At 40.0% G+C, this 14,824-nt stretch overlaps 1 protein-coding gene across 4 annotated transcripts in view; it reads left to right on the top strand.

Moving 5' to 3' along the window:
* The window catches only part of SNCAIP (synuclein alpha interacting protein), a 281,465-nt gene that overhangs the window by 252,407 nt on the left and 14,234 nt on the right, over positions 1 to 14,824 (top strand). For 2 of the 4 annotated variants that reach the window (XM_073676875.1, XM_073676882.1), the window contains 4 exons: positions 1,973 to 2,053; positions 4,380 to 4,430; positions 7,040 to 8,081; positions 9,626 to 9,696. In XM_073676875.1, coding sequence (XP_073532976.1) covers positions 1,973 to 2,053; positions 4,380 to 4,430; positions 7,040 to 8,081; positions 9,626 to 9,696 — 1,245 coding nt within the window. The remainder of the gene's footprint in view (positions 1 to 1,972; positions 2,054 to 4,379; positions 4,431 to 7,039; positions 8,082 to 9,625; positions 9,697 to 14,824) is intronic. The other 2 variants (XM_073676888.1, XM_073676892.1) reach the window with 2 other exon arrangements.

Genomic DNA, 14,824 nt, shown 5'->3' with positions numbered 1-14,824 from the left:
TTATCGACGGACATTGTAGGTTAAAAGCCCAAGCAGAGACATATTGTCCATACAGGCTTACAGTCCAAGAGTGGCATATCCAGTGGTAGCGTAGCGTAGTTTCCCATCATACGAAGGTGACCTTGTCGTGGTTGATGGGCACACATAAATTGGCCAAATTATGCGCAAAAAAACTTCATTTTTCAAAGTGACAATAGTCTAGATACAATATTTCTTATATATTCATGTATGGAATGCAGAAGTTCTTTTTGCAGTTGAACTTACTCTTTTCTTCAGAGCACCCGAATAGACCAGTGAGCGACCCCTCTCTTTTTTCTAAAAAAAAAAAGAAGGCTATGGATCTCAGAAACAGTGACACTAACCACATCTTGTACACTAAACTGATATTTTTACTGCACATGGAGTCCATAAAAACGAGATGAAAAAAAAACTATTTTGGAATTGCATTTTTTTTCTTCACCATTTTACTTCATCTGGAATTTTGTTCCTGTTTTCCAGTAAATTGTATACTAAAATGGTGTCTTTCCAAACTACATTTCATCCCCCAAAAGAAAACAAGCTCTCCTATGGCTATATAAACGTAGAAATAAAAAAAAGTTATGATGCTTGGAATAAGGTGTGGAGAAAATAAAAGTGCAAAAATGAAAATTTCCCATGAGGGGAAGGGGATAATCATGCTTTCTTGATAACCATTGCTTACATGGCATTCTATAGCCACACAAAAGATAAAAATCAGAGTGTGTGGCAGAGTAGTAATATACAGCCAGTTGTAATCTGAGATACATAAAACAGTTTGAAGTTAATGGGTTTCTTTAGAAGCTAGGAATCTTTCCATAGAATGAATGTGAAATATTGTTTACATGGAAAACCTGAGGATACAAGGTCGTGGTAGAAGTAATTGCTAAAATGATAATGAAAACTGAAACATTTCCTATCTACTTTACTATCTGGTCTGCCATAGCCAATCTAGAATATTGCACCCTATAGATAAGAGGGATTTTAGCCGCAAAACCAGTAAAATAATGTTTTAATTTGAAGTTCCTCTTTAAGACAACCTGTCAGAAGTATCAGCCCTCCTAAGCCGTCTATATGGGCATGTAGGTCATAGAAAGCTGAATAACATGATGCCTTAATATCTGCAATCTTTAGAGAAGTCCATGTTTTTCTTATATGTAAATGCTCTTTTAAGATCTATGGGCTGAACACTGACCTGCATGAGAATCTGACTCCAGAGCAATTTTAAATGAAAGGGGTCCTTACCAGAGTGAGACATGTAATGACTGACAGTCTTCTCTCCTAATCTACATGTCTCACACTGGTAAAACCCCGTTCATTTAAAATAGTTCTGGAGGCAGATTCTCAGGGAGATCAGTGTTTGGCCCATAGCCTGGGACAGCTCATTTACATATTAAGAAAAACATGGATTTCTCTGGAATAAGACATCAAATTGCAGATATCAAGGTACCATTTTATTCAGCTTCCTATGACCTACATGCCCATATAGATGGCTAAGAAGGGTTGATCCTACTGACAGATGCCCTTTAACTTACTGTATAAGCCCTAACATTTTATATTCTCTTATAAGGATTTCTATATCGTACAAATTATTTAGGTGTCACTGGTGATAAAAATAAGTTAATAAAAAACATTCATGAGTAATTAAAATTACTAATATTTAGCCAAACTTTTTTCCATGATTTCCATTTTGTTGTCAGAAATTTCTGCTACAAATTTGTTATGTGGGAAAATATCCCAATTAAAGCTTATAGTAATGTGTTACCGTACAGCCAACCATGCAGTCTATGAATTATAGTCCATGGTATACAGAAAGGATACATAGAAGAGGAGTGACATGATTGACCTGTGTCCAGCAGCCTGAAGTCCGGTTGCCATTTCAGCGCCTCTTTTCATTGTTGGATATATTGGTATGGTAGAGTGGTTGCAAATAAAATGTTTTATCTTTTCTTTACAGGCAGACAACAGAGCGGATCACTTTACAGACACATCTCCAACAGCTACTAGAAGCCCAGAGGTCCCTGCCAACATCCCCCAGGTACTAGAATGCCAAAATCAAGCTGTCATTTTCACGTTGTATCTTTCATCTCTACTATTTGGAGGGTCCATTGTGGTTTGTTTTCTGTTATTTTCAAGTCAGAAATACTTAAAGCTGTTGTCTGTCCTTAGGCTTCAAGTCTGCAGTCACTATGTCACTATGTGACTGTAGACTTGTGAATCCTTAAATTGTTCACTCTGAATGCTGTGAGGATTTTCCGATGCTGGTACCGTGGGCAGACGGCCATGTGATCTAAGTATGTAATTTGCATACTTCCAGCCACAGTCCGAGTAGTCTTGTCCGGCCTCGCTCAGTACACTTGCATTGAGCGAGGCCACGTCCATCTGGTCAGCAGGTGATCGCATGTATGCAAATCACATACTTGCGGTCACGCACCTGCCGCCGTCATCGTAGAATCCTCACAGCGTGCAATGTGAGGATTCACAAGTCTGCAGATTTGTAGCCTAGGCCGGACAACTCCTTTAAACTTTATCAAACTGCACCATACTCAGCTTGGTTCACCCATGTGTATCAGGATCCATTGGAGAACAAACCCAATGGTAATGTCTGTTATAAACAGAAGCCATATTAGTGTCATGAATAGGCCATGATATGTTTATATGAATACTTGTATGCTACTAATTTACATTTTTGGATTTATTTGTCCATTCTTTGGCCCCTTGTGTTGAAGTGTATGTATTTTATGGGCTGTGAATAATAGAGGAGTTCTCAAATGCTATATACTCCAATATTGATCTGTGCTTAGTTTTATTTTTACCTCATTCACCAAGTCTTGCGCGTTATGTGTACATTATCACAGGCTAGGATTTCACATCTTGAAATTCACTTACAGCTCTTGTAATACATGGACTATTTGTGTAATGCATTCATGCAGGAGAAGCCTTACCATGGTAGCACACCATTATTATGTGATGGTGATCAGCTAAGGACCTCATCATCCAGCATGCTACAGTGTAATATAATCAGTAAGCTACAGAACAGATCTCTACTTGATGAATATACATTTCCTACCACAAAGCGAGCTATAGGTGTCGGGAAAACCCATTAACAAAATGTAACCTGAGGACATAAGCGTTGCAACAAGGTGGCTAAGCTTCAATGTTTGTAAGAATTTTCTAATTCTAGTATAATAGCATATTCTTTATGGATCAGAAATTAGGTTAATGAATACATCTAAAAAAATTATGAGCAGTCCAGTAAATTTTTTTTGTCTTACCTGCCCTCGCGCCCCCATTTGATTGTCACACTCTGCACTTCTGTATATTGTGCACTTACAGACAGTTCAGCCTCCTTTGTTCTCCAATCTCCATCTTGATTCCCAATGTGCATTTTACTCCTCTCTGCTCTGCTATAAATCCCATATTACATCAGCACAGCATCAAATGGGCAGCTAGAAACAGTAACTTGCCTCCTGTGTTAACAATGTGATTATCTTCCCTCTAAATTATCCTAAATAAGATAATAGATCACACGTATACAGTCCTGCAAGCTGAGCTGTGATCTCCTACATTACAGCTGTGTGACAGGAGCAGTCTAGTCACCATGAGCAACTGTGATAGGAGTTTCAGTCACCCCATGTGGAAAACTTCAGTGGTACATGCCATGCAATTTCATCATATATGGACTTCTGTTGACTGAAATGGTGGCCCTCTTCAGAGAATGTAATGCCATTCAATTCCAAGAGGGTCACCATAAGATCACACGTCCTATCTGAGAAAGAGGGATCCCTGAATTTTGAGATAGAAATGAATACCTTAAGAAAATAAGACAATCTGCATATATACTACATTGGGGTAATAATGACTGATTATTTTTTTAATCACTAGACTGCTAATTTAATTATCATATATTTAATTTTGTAAATAATATTTATCAAATATTTATAGGTATAGAAGGTTTTCCCCATTTCCATTCTCCCTTATAGAATGCTACTTCAAGAGCTTTACAGTATTATAATTACTTATCATGATATCGTGCTAAACCTGTCATCTACTCATTAATTAGATATAAATGACCTAAAACAATTTTTAATAATATTTTACTTTTCGCAGTTAAATAATAATGTAAGATATAACTTTTTAAAAGCTATGTATTTTAAGGTACATGTTGATTGCATGCCTACAGTGAAAGTGGTTTTGTACAGTGGCATGTAAAAGTGTGGGCATCCCTGGTCAAAATTACTGTTATTGTGAACAGTTAAGCAAGGTGACAATGAAATTATCTCTAAAAGGCCTAAAGTTAAAGTCAACACATTTCCTTTGTATTTTAGGGAAACAAATTTTTTTTTTCATCTTTTACATTTTAGAAATTACAAAAAGGAAAATTGTCTGATGCAGAAGTTTTGGCACCCTACATGGTTAGTACCTTGTAGTCCCCCCCCCACACACTTCCTTCTCTTGAAAGTATAACAGGTTGTTAATGCTTTTTGTAGCCAGCCAAGAGTCTTTCAATTCTTGTTAGAGGAATTGTCATCCATTCATCCTTGGAAAATTCTTCCAGTTCTGTGAGATTCCAGGGTCATCTTGCATGCACTGCTATTTTGAGGTCTAGCCACAGATTTTCAGTGGTGTTCAGATCAGGGGACTGAGAGGACCATTATAAAACCTTCAGCAATTTGTTGAAATTTCATTGAATTCATTTTTCCCTCTACTTGTGAAATGTTCCCCGTGCTATTGGCTGCAACACGACCCCAAAGCATAATTGATCTACCGCCATGCTTAATGGGGGGGCGAGATGTTCTTTTCCTGAAATTCTGTGCCCGTTTTTCTCCTCACATGCCTTTTATCATTGTGGCCAAAGAGTTCTATTTTAGTCCTCATCGGTCCACAGGACTTCTTTCCAAAATGCTTCAGGCTTGTTTATACGTTATTTTGCATACTTCTGATGATGAATTTTATGGTGAGGACGCAGGAGAGGCTTTCTTCTGATGACTCTTCCATGAAGGCCATATTTTGTAGGTGTCTTTGAACAGTAGAACAATGTACCACAACTCCAGAGTCTGCTAAATCTTTCTAAAGGTCTTTTGCAGTCAAGCAGGGGTTTTGATTTGCCTCTCTAGCAATCCTATGAGCAGCTCTCAATGAAATTTTGCTTGGTCTTCCAGACCTAATCTTGACCTCCAGACCTGTTCCTGTTAACTGCCATTTTTTAATTACATTTCGAACTGAGGAAAGGGCAACTTGAAAACACTTTACTATCTTCTTATAGCCCTCTCCTGCTTTGTGGGCCTCCACTGTTTTCATTTTCAGAGTTCTAGGCAGCTGCTTAGAAGAACCCATGGACGCTGTATTTTGGCTCAAGGTTAAAGGAGGCTGGGATTTTATAAAGCTGGGAAATTTGCATCACTTGGCCTTTCCTAACGATGATGGTGAACAAGCCATAACCCTAACAGGCTAATTAAGGTTTGAAACGTTGGTCAAAGTTATCTGAGCACACAAATCTCCAAGGGTGCCCAATCTTTTTCATCGGCCCATTTTCCTTTTTGTAATTTTTAAAATGTAAAAGATGAAAATATATATATATATTTTTGCCTAAAATACAAAGGAAATGTGTCATCTTTAACTTTTTGGCCTTTTAGAGATCATTTCATCTTCAAGTTGCTTTACTGTTCACAAGAACAGTAATTTTGACCAGCGTTGCCCAAACTTTTACATGCCTCTGTATCTAGACAATCACATCTCTAATGAGGACCTGTTGATGATCAGCAGATCGCAGTAAGTGTAGTAACTGAAACTTGAGAAGCTGTAGGTGGCCGATGGAGGAGTAATGTGGTATTATATGCTGTTCATTCCAAAATCTCAAAAAATATCAGATCATGGAGGTATTGCCAAGAAATCCCCTTACAATCACTTAGATTTAGGTTTGATATGCAGCTTTACAGAGCTCCACTTGAGATACAGGCTAACAGGCTTTTATAGTCTATTACGCAAAAGCTTCTTTCGTAGGAGGAGCTGAAAATTCTGACGGAAGCTGATCAGATATAGCACTGCCTCCTCTCATATTAGGTGAAGAGGGGTATAGCGGTCTCAGCACATGGATCCCAAACAACATTATATTCTAACAAAGCCAAATTTTGTAAATACAGAATAGATTCATGTTAATTTTAGGGTACATGTTGTTTTCGATGCCAACCAAGAAGAAATTAGATTCACTACTGTCACTACAATCCACTATCAGACTATAGACTGACATTTTTGGTGAGGAGTAACTTGTACCTCTATTTACAATACTGATGTCTACCTATGATAAGGCCTTTGTGCCCCTACTAAGCCGCTGAACCTGGGTGTAATTTTTAACTCTGGTTTCCCTATTTTGGATGTTTAATGGGGTGTTGTTGTAGGCACATCCTTCCCTCCTATATGTAAACCCTGATCATGGATAGAAGGAGGGGAACTTGAAATCCTTGCAGGCTAGGTTATGTCTTGGTTCTGCTTGTGTTGGAAAATTTTATTATAACAGATATATATTCTGTAATGCTTTCAAATATCCCAAATTCCCTTTAATATAAGGTCCCGATTCATCAAGACTGGCGTTTTGCTCAGTCTTGATGTCTAGTATGCTGGATTAAGATGCGCAAAATTAATTTGGCGTATCTTTCAGCTGCCTTACACCACCACAAGAAATGCGCTGCAGTGACACTGAAGTGCACTTCTTTTATAAGTTACGCCACTTCTTTGGTGTAAATTACAATGAATTAGCTAGCTGCATTCGGCCAAGCCTTCTCACTTCAAATTCCAGCTACTTTTTAAAAAATTGCCGATGCTGGCCAAGACTGGTGTATAAACGATAAGTCGCCAATTTTTTTTTTTTGCAACTGCAATTTGCGCTAAAATTTTTAAACATTGCAGACCATTTTAGAACAGAATTCTGGTGAAAACTATATGATGAATCAATCAGGACCTTGCTGGTATGGCTTTGTTTTCCAGAATGACTGTTCTTTGTATTCATTAGATTCTCTTTTCACAGTTCTCCATCGTCCCCTGCTTCAGGCAGTCTCCCACGGAAGTCACTTGAATTAGATGACGTTACACAGAAAAATAAACTAAATGGCGCTCACGACAGCTATCAGTCACTAAGCACATCTGCTCCCAGCAGACTCAGGTGTAGAGCACTAGATGAAGAGTCTGACAAGATTTTGCGGCAGTTATTAGGAAAAGACTTGGCAGACAATGTTTCTAGTCCTGAAAAGTTATCACTGGAGTTCCAGGATGGGACATCATCCAGGAGTGGTAAACGAATCCCGCTGGAGAAAAGAGAGTTTAAGCTTGCTCGATTACGGCAACTTATGCAAAGGTCTCTCAGTGAGTCTGATACAGACTCCAATAACTCAGAGGATCAAAAGCATACACCCATTAGAAAAGCTGATAAGCCAAGGCCACAGCCTATAGTGGAAAATGTGGAGAATTCTGAAGCACTCCAGCTGATGATAAAAAAGCATACACAGTCAAACACTGCAGGACGCCGGTTTATTTTAGGGTTAAAATCTAAATCTGTGGATGGCCATAGTCCATCACCAACATCAGAAAGTAGTGACCCAGACTGTGAACCTCAGTACCAAACGGGGAGCATACCTCAATCTTCAGGTTCAACGGACTCGAGTTCTTCTTCAGCACAAAAGACAACAAGCCCTAAAAGTGCTTTAAAATCTCCTTCTTCAAAACGCAGGACTTCCCAAAATCTGAAACTCAGGGTAACTTTTGAGGACCCTATTGTTCAAGTGGAACAGACTGAAGTAGATCTTAGTGAAGTTAAGGAGAAAGATGGTGGAAAGACACAAAAGTCCCAATCTAATGGAGAAGTTGGGGATCAACATAAAAAACCGTTTGGTGCTTTTCGATCAATAATGGAGACTTTTAGTGGAAATCAAAACAACAATAATAATACTCATTCTGCAAGTCCTGTGAAAACTTCATCGTCATCATCTTCACTGTCATTTTCATCATTAAGCAGAAAGGCAGGAGATACAAAGGCGTCACCTTCGAGCAATACAAAAGTGAAAAGCAAAAATGTAAGTAAAAACAACTTGAACTATGCTTTAACAAAGTGATTGTATACTCACTTGTTCCTATATTGGAATTTTTTCCAGAACTTATTAAATTGAATAATAAACCATTTGTAGCTCAATTATCTCATTAGCTGAACAACTACACTCCTTGATGAGATGAGTTGGTAGTGCTCGTACAGGACCATTCCCATCTTGTAATGTGATGGCATATTGCTAGAATATTCCATACCTTTTTGGCCAGTGGGGGTTTTCTCTTTGGACTCTCACCAGTCCTGAGAATAAAAGAGCTGTAGATCTACTTTAGTGCAGTGTCACCTTCACTGTTTTTGCCTACACAAGTGCCCTTCATTTTGAGGATCAGAGAAGGATCCTAGAGGTTGCACTCCCTCTGATCATAAAATGATGGTAAATCTTAGCCATCACATTACAAGACTTAACCTTCCAAAAAACATTTGGACCCTACTTTGTCATGCCGGTCTTCCTTGATATGTGTCTGAGATTTTCTTTATACTATGCATGCCTGTCTGTATTTGGGGTAAACTATTACAGAGTCATGCCACCCTCTTACGCTTACTTCTCAGGATACTAAACATCATATAAAAGGTTAAACACTTGATTTTTCAGAAGTGGTTATAGTACAGGTGGGTTTAAATGCTATTTACTTGTAGATCTAGTTTCAATCTGCAGGTAAATAGCATCAAAGTGCTGCCTTATTGGAGCAGCAGCTACAATGAGAAAATGAACTTCCATCCTCCCTGCGACCGCTTTCTTCCAGTCATCAGGGTGGTGCAGGGAGCCGTTACCATCACCGCTTACTATAAAGTGATTGCGCTTTAATCACTCCCTGACACTTTGATTGACAGCAGTTCTTCTCACATACGCTGCAGTGCAGGCCGGTATTTGCTATCCATTTTCTGACTGTAGCATCTTTTTATACATAGCTATTATAGCTTATTTTTGGCTCCATTATATATCCTACCCTATGATTTTTTTTTGCTTTAGGGGACATTCTTACATATACATTTTAAGTGGTTTTAATTGTGTTTTGTCCTTATCTAATTGCAATTATATATGCATTTATTTGCTTTATATTCAGTGTGTGCCTCTTTTTGCCCTCATGGTTTAGCTTTTCTCAGGCACAGTTCCAGGCATTGTATCGGATGTTACAGCGCAGCCAGATTTAAGAAGTAGGAGTGATCAGTAAGAATACACAGAGTGCTTGTGGCGTAGTGTCACAAAGAAATGTGAAACGACTGAACTTTACTTCTATTAATGTGGTCCCTATATTCTTGCTAGCTCTTGGACTTCCTTGGCTATCTCATAGATATCCAGTGATACAAAGGTAGCACCAATGGAAACCAAAAAACAAGGACACCTACACAGTGCATTTAAAAGATCTAGTGGTAAAATTCTGACTATACCTTTAAGTTTAGGTCATATATGTTTCTATATGCCTGTATAAACAATTACTTCCATGTCCTATAACTGTGGTACGTATACACATGCTGCACGTTGCATGTACTGACCTGTATATTGAACTTTCCCAGGAGCCTTGCACCTGCTCTGCAAAACTGTCCTCTAGGGCATTGCTTGAGGACCTCCTTCCTAATCATGCATGGTATGTGGTGGTGGCAGTGGTGTTGATTGCACAGGTTTTTTTTCTTTCCTCTTCTTTTTTCCTTTTCCTTGCATTCTTTTCTTTAGTTGAGATGTAAATTAACTTTGTATGTTTTACCAAGCTTTATCACTATTATTAACATCATACATCTAATGCTCTATCCTGCTGACAGCTCGAGCGATGCACTTTTGGCCGTATTGGTAAGCCTCATATAAAGAGAGAGGACGTCTCATAAATCCATCTTGCCGCATGCTCCGTCTTGGCATTGCATGTAGTCTCTGCTGAGCAGGAGTCATTTAACAGATGATGTGTATGGAAACTACATTTCCTGTCATGTGTGGGAAAGTCACCTCCAAAATGCTCAATCCCGTTCAGTCCGAGCCCAGAAAAATCATATTTTTTTCTTCTAAAATTCTGTTTACATTTACGGTGTGTCAGCGGTGAATTTATAATCTCCTACAAGACGGGAAGGAAGGTGTTAGATTCTTTGCTTTAACGCAGTACACATTTCATTGTACTCTGTATCTAGATTTATAGAGGGAAGGCTGCTGAGATGATGACAATGCTGGGCCTACACCTATATTTACAGATCAGCCCTGGAATGGCCTCCGTGATTTATTATCTAGATCTATGGATAGCAAATATCACTGCCAGCTAGAAAGTGCTGCCCACCCAGATATGTATGTATGACAAATGTATAGGGGTGATGGGATTGGCCCCACAGTGATTGCTAGCACCATGGAATCAGAAAATAGGCCAAGCGTTATGCACCATATCTCATAGTTGATATGTAGTTTGATCTCTCGGGTCTAATGTTTGCTCCCTAGTTAGATGGCACAATGTTGTACATTTTGGCATTGTTCCTGTGCTACAGTAGGCATAAGGGGCGATTCATCAAAGCTTTTTCGCTAGATTTCTTGTGAAAACATTGAAAAGTTGCACAATTAAATGCGACTTTTGGCGTTATCACATCATTCTGCTTCAGCTCCTCCCACTTTATTGTAGCTGCGGTGGAACCGGTTGTGTCGAAACCCCCCTTTTTCTCCCCGCTAGTCAAATGCAAGTCAAGAAGCATCATTTGCTACACAACATAACTTACTCCAGCAGGGACTGGAGTTATGGATTTGTGCCAAGATGCACATAGAGGCTCAACACACTACACACCTCGCCTGATTCATTAAAGGGAATCTGTCACCAGGTTTTTGCTACCTCATCTGAGAGCAGCATGGCGTAGGCAAAGAGACCCTGAATCCATCGATGTATCACTTAATTTACCGGGTGCTGCCTTTCTGAAACAGTTTTTAGATTTAGAATGAAGCAGAGCTGAGAAAGCTAACCCCGCCCACACCAGGCTCTCTATGTACAGAGTCCATAGACAGTAAGGTGCTTATCACATGACAAGGCGTTGCCAGACTAGTCCAGCAATGTCAATCTCTTAGTGATAAATCCTTCACAGTTAGTAAACAACAGCATGCACTTTGACAAGTGACACATCCCTGAATTCTGTGTTTTAACCTCTATCTTCTTCTGTCTTCAGATTACACAGAAAAAACTTGCTGACAGATTCCCTTTAAGAAGCGTGCACCTATTATGAATCAGGAGCGTCTGCTCCAACGCATAACCTCATCAAGACTGGTGAGATAATTGCTGGTCTTGATGAATATGGGGCCAAATAATTCATTTTTCCTGTGGTATACCCATGAAAATCGATGGTGTTGAAAGGGGATTTTCCAGCCATGGCTGGTCCTATTCTGACTTCCAGCTGTGTATGCACACTTATACAAAGAAAGCTGTCAATCACTGATAGGACTGCCCATGGACCAAAATGCAAGAAAGAGCAGAGGTTTAAATGATGAAAAAACAAATTACACTGAATCTTTTCTCACAAAACTATATATCAATCTACTCATCTCCCCCTGCTCTATAATATGATGACTGCATTTGAATGGGGACCGGTTACCTTTAAGATTGGACCTCTACCAATCCAGTCTCTAAGTTGTCACCTATCCAGTGAGAAAATGTTAAATGTTGGGAATAACCCTTTAATGGAGCAGTGGTAGCACATGCTCATTAATGGTTCATTTACTAAGAGGACCCCTGTTTTCAGAATAAGTGGAGGCCCCAGTATATAGACCTACAGTGATCAAATATTAATACCTATCCTGTGCTGATATGAGACAACATTTTTAAGTGCAAAAAAATCATAGTCATCACCCTAAGGTTCTTTGTTACATTTTTGATGATTGCACAACATGCTCCAGTGTTCATCTGGTATCTCATCTAGGGATCATCTAGGATCCTCACTCCTAGCAAAATAAGAAACTATAAGTCCCACCATTTCTAGTCTCTGGTTTTATGCAATAAGTATTCTTCTTTGGGTTCGAGTACCGCATGACCTTGGATTTCCTGCCTTACAATGAACCTGTCAGTCTATTCATGCTGCCTAAACCACGGACGGTCTGGCTGTATGACTGCTGCCATGTATGTTTTTCTCTGAAACTCCCGGCATTTCAGAGAAAACATAGTTTGAAGGGCCGGCCAGGAACCTTAGGAAGAGACGAGACTAGTGTGGCAACTGATCGGCTTCAATGCTCTAGTTGATTGACAGGTCTTTCTCTATGTACACACATGGAAGAGACCTGCCAATCACTTGCAGGAGGGAATCCGTGCAAGTGTCACCCCAAACTAGTCTCATCGCCCCATTTAGTCTCCGGTCGGCCCTCCAAAATTATGTTTTCTTTGAATCTCCGGAGAGTTTTAGATAAAAACATACCTGCTACAGCCCTGCTGCCAGTCTGAATCACTCTGTCCATGGCTTCAGTGGCATGAATCGACTGATGTTTCCTTTAAATGATTGCTAAAACAGATGATCATTATTACGGAAGCTGGTGGTACTTTACCCTGACAAAATAGCTGAGACTTCACTGCTGTGGTCCTACAAATTGTTGTATTGGACAACTGTAATATTTTTATACTTTTTATACCAGACATGTTATGTTCAGATCCGTGGTGTTGGGAGGTCGTACTTGCGTAATAATTTGAACATAATTACTGTTCGATTTGGCAGCAATATTTTGGTAATGTAAACCTTTTGGTGTTGCTATTTTCAGTTATTTACTCTGGTTCTTCTTTTTGTTTCCATGAGCTTCGCTGAGCCTGCTAATGTTTATTTTAATTAAAGCAAGTGGATTTCATTAAATTCTGCATTTTTATTAAATCCATGAATTAAACAAGTGAAGCTGAGCGCAGAAAGTCTAATGGCTATAGCTGAGACATTCACATACAGTACACAAGCATGTGTTACACGGATAGAAAGGAGATGTGCCCGCAGCTGTGTTATGGATCTGTATCCCATGTTGTGTTGTGAGCCCTCTTCCATGTGACTCTAATTTTATATTTATCTTAAAAGATAAAAAAAAACACCCAGGCACATCGCGCATAACCCACACTGGGCTGATAATAGGTACTTGGCACACTAAGGCCTCCTTCGCACGTCCGTTTTGTATGTCCGTATGTAGCCCGTTTTTAAAGGGCCGCAAATATTGACATACGCACACCCATTGTATTCAATACCCATGATGCGACCATCCAAAATGTAAACCAGGACACAATGAGCTGCTGTGAGTGCAGCTTCAGTGACGAGCGGTGACATCATAGAGGTTACTGCTGTTCACTGAAGGTGCGTTCCCAGGCTCACTTCACTGTGAGACGGGACGATGAACTGCGGTGACCTCAGTGAGATCACCGCTAGCACTGTGAGAATTTTCTCACGGTGCTTGCGGTGATCTCCCTGAGGTCACCGCAGTTCATCTTCCCGGCAAGCAGTGACCTGCCTGTGGGAACACACCTTCAGTGAACAGCGGTAACCTCTGTGACGTCACTGCTCGCCACTGAAGCTGCGCTCACAGCAGCTCATTGTGTCATGGTTTGCAGCCTGGACGTTCGCATCAAGACAACGTTCAGGTTGTAAACCAGTTATCGTAGACATGGATTACGGCATGGGACAGTATGTCGGACAGGTGAGTATTATGGTCGTTTTTATTTTTGTTTTTTTAAAAGGGGACAATGCACATTTTTTTTGCAGGATGCGGCCAGGCCTCTTTAGGCTTAGTGCCCATGGTGCAGAAATGAAGCAGAAATTTTCCTGAGCATTTCTGCATCTCCTTGGCAGAAAACCGCATGCGGTTTTTACATGCGGTTTTGACGCGTATTTGCCATGCGTTTTTGCATGCGTGTTTGCCATGCGTTTTTCCAATGTATTGTATAGGCAAATACGCATGCAGAAGCGCACAAAAATTGGTCTTGTCCATATTTTTTCTGCGAGTAAAATCTGCGCAGAAAAAATCCTGACCATGTGCACAGAACTTGCAGAATGTCATAGGAAGTCATGGGATAAGTTATGCAATGGGTTTCTGGAGCGTTTACGTGCTGCAAATACGCACCAAAAAATGCATCAAAAATGCATCGTGGGCACACAGCCTAAGGCCTATGACATTCTGCAAGTTCGGTACACTTGGTCAGGATTTTTTCTTTACAGATTTTACTTGCAGAAAAAATACGGACATGACCAATTCTTGTGCATTTCTGCATGCGTATTTGCCTAAACAATGCATTGGAAAAACGCATGGCAAATACGCATGCAAATACGCATCAAAAACGCATGTAAAAACCGCATGCGTTTTTCTGCCAAGGAGATGCAGAAATGCTCAGGAAAATTTCTGCTTCATTTCTGCATCGTGGGCACTAAGCCTTAGTGTTGGCTGGATGAATTGGGGCGTTTGTCCTGTGGGGATGCACGTATATAGTGCTGGGCAGCCCGCCTGATTTAATAGTATAGGCATCTTCAATAGGCTGCAAGCCAGACACTGTGCATCACACATATCTGTGTGACTGGCGCCCTATGCAGACTCCATCGGTGTGCATATATAATACTACACAGCCACCCCCTCCATGAATTGGTAGGTTAGTGAGTGGCTGTCTACATCAGTATTTTGCACATGTGCTCCCCCCCTGCCTTTATCATGGAGGCTTGCTGCATCCTGCAGTGCATTGGTAATCTGACCTGGTGTTGGTAAGGCATTTATCTTTTACTGTGATGTTTTTTGAAATTAAGCAGGTGTAAATGGCT

The sequence above is a fragment of the Phyllobates terribilis genome, unplaced genomic scaffold (assembly GCF_046119375.1).
Source record: "Phyllobates terribilis strain yellow unplaced genomic scaffold, ASM4611937v1 Scaffold_1__5_contigs__length_1240528914, whole genome shotgun sequence".
NCBI classification, from domain to species: domain Eukaryota; kingdom Metazoa; phylum Chordata; class Amphibia; order Anura; family Dendrobatidae; genus Phyllobates; species Phyllobates terribilis.
The sequence above is the reverse complement of the archived record's forward strand: the minus strand, read 5'-3'. Positions and strand labels throughout refer to the sequence as shown.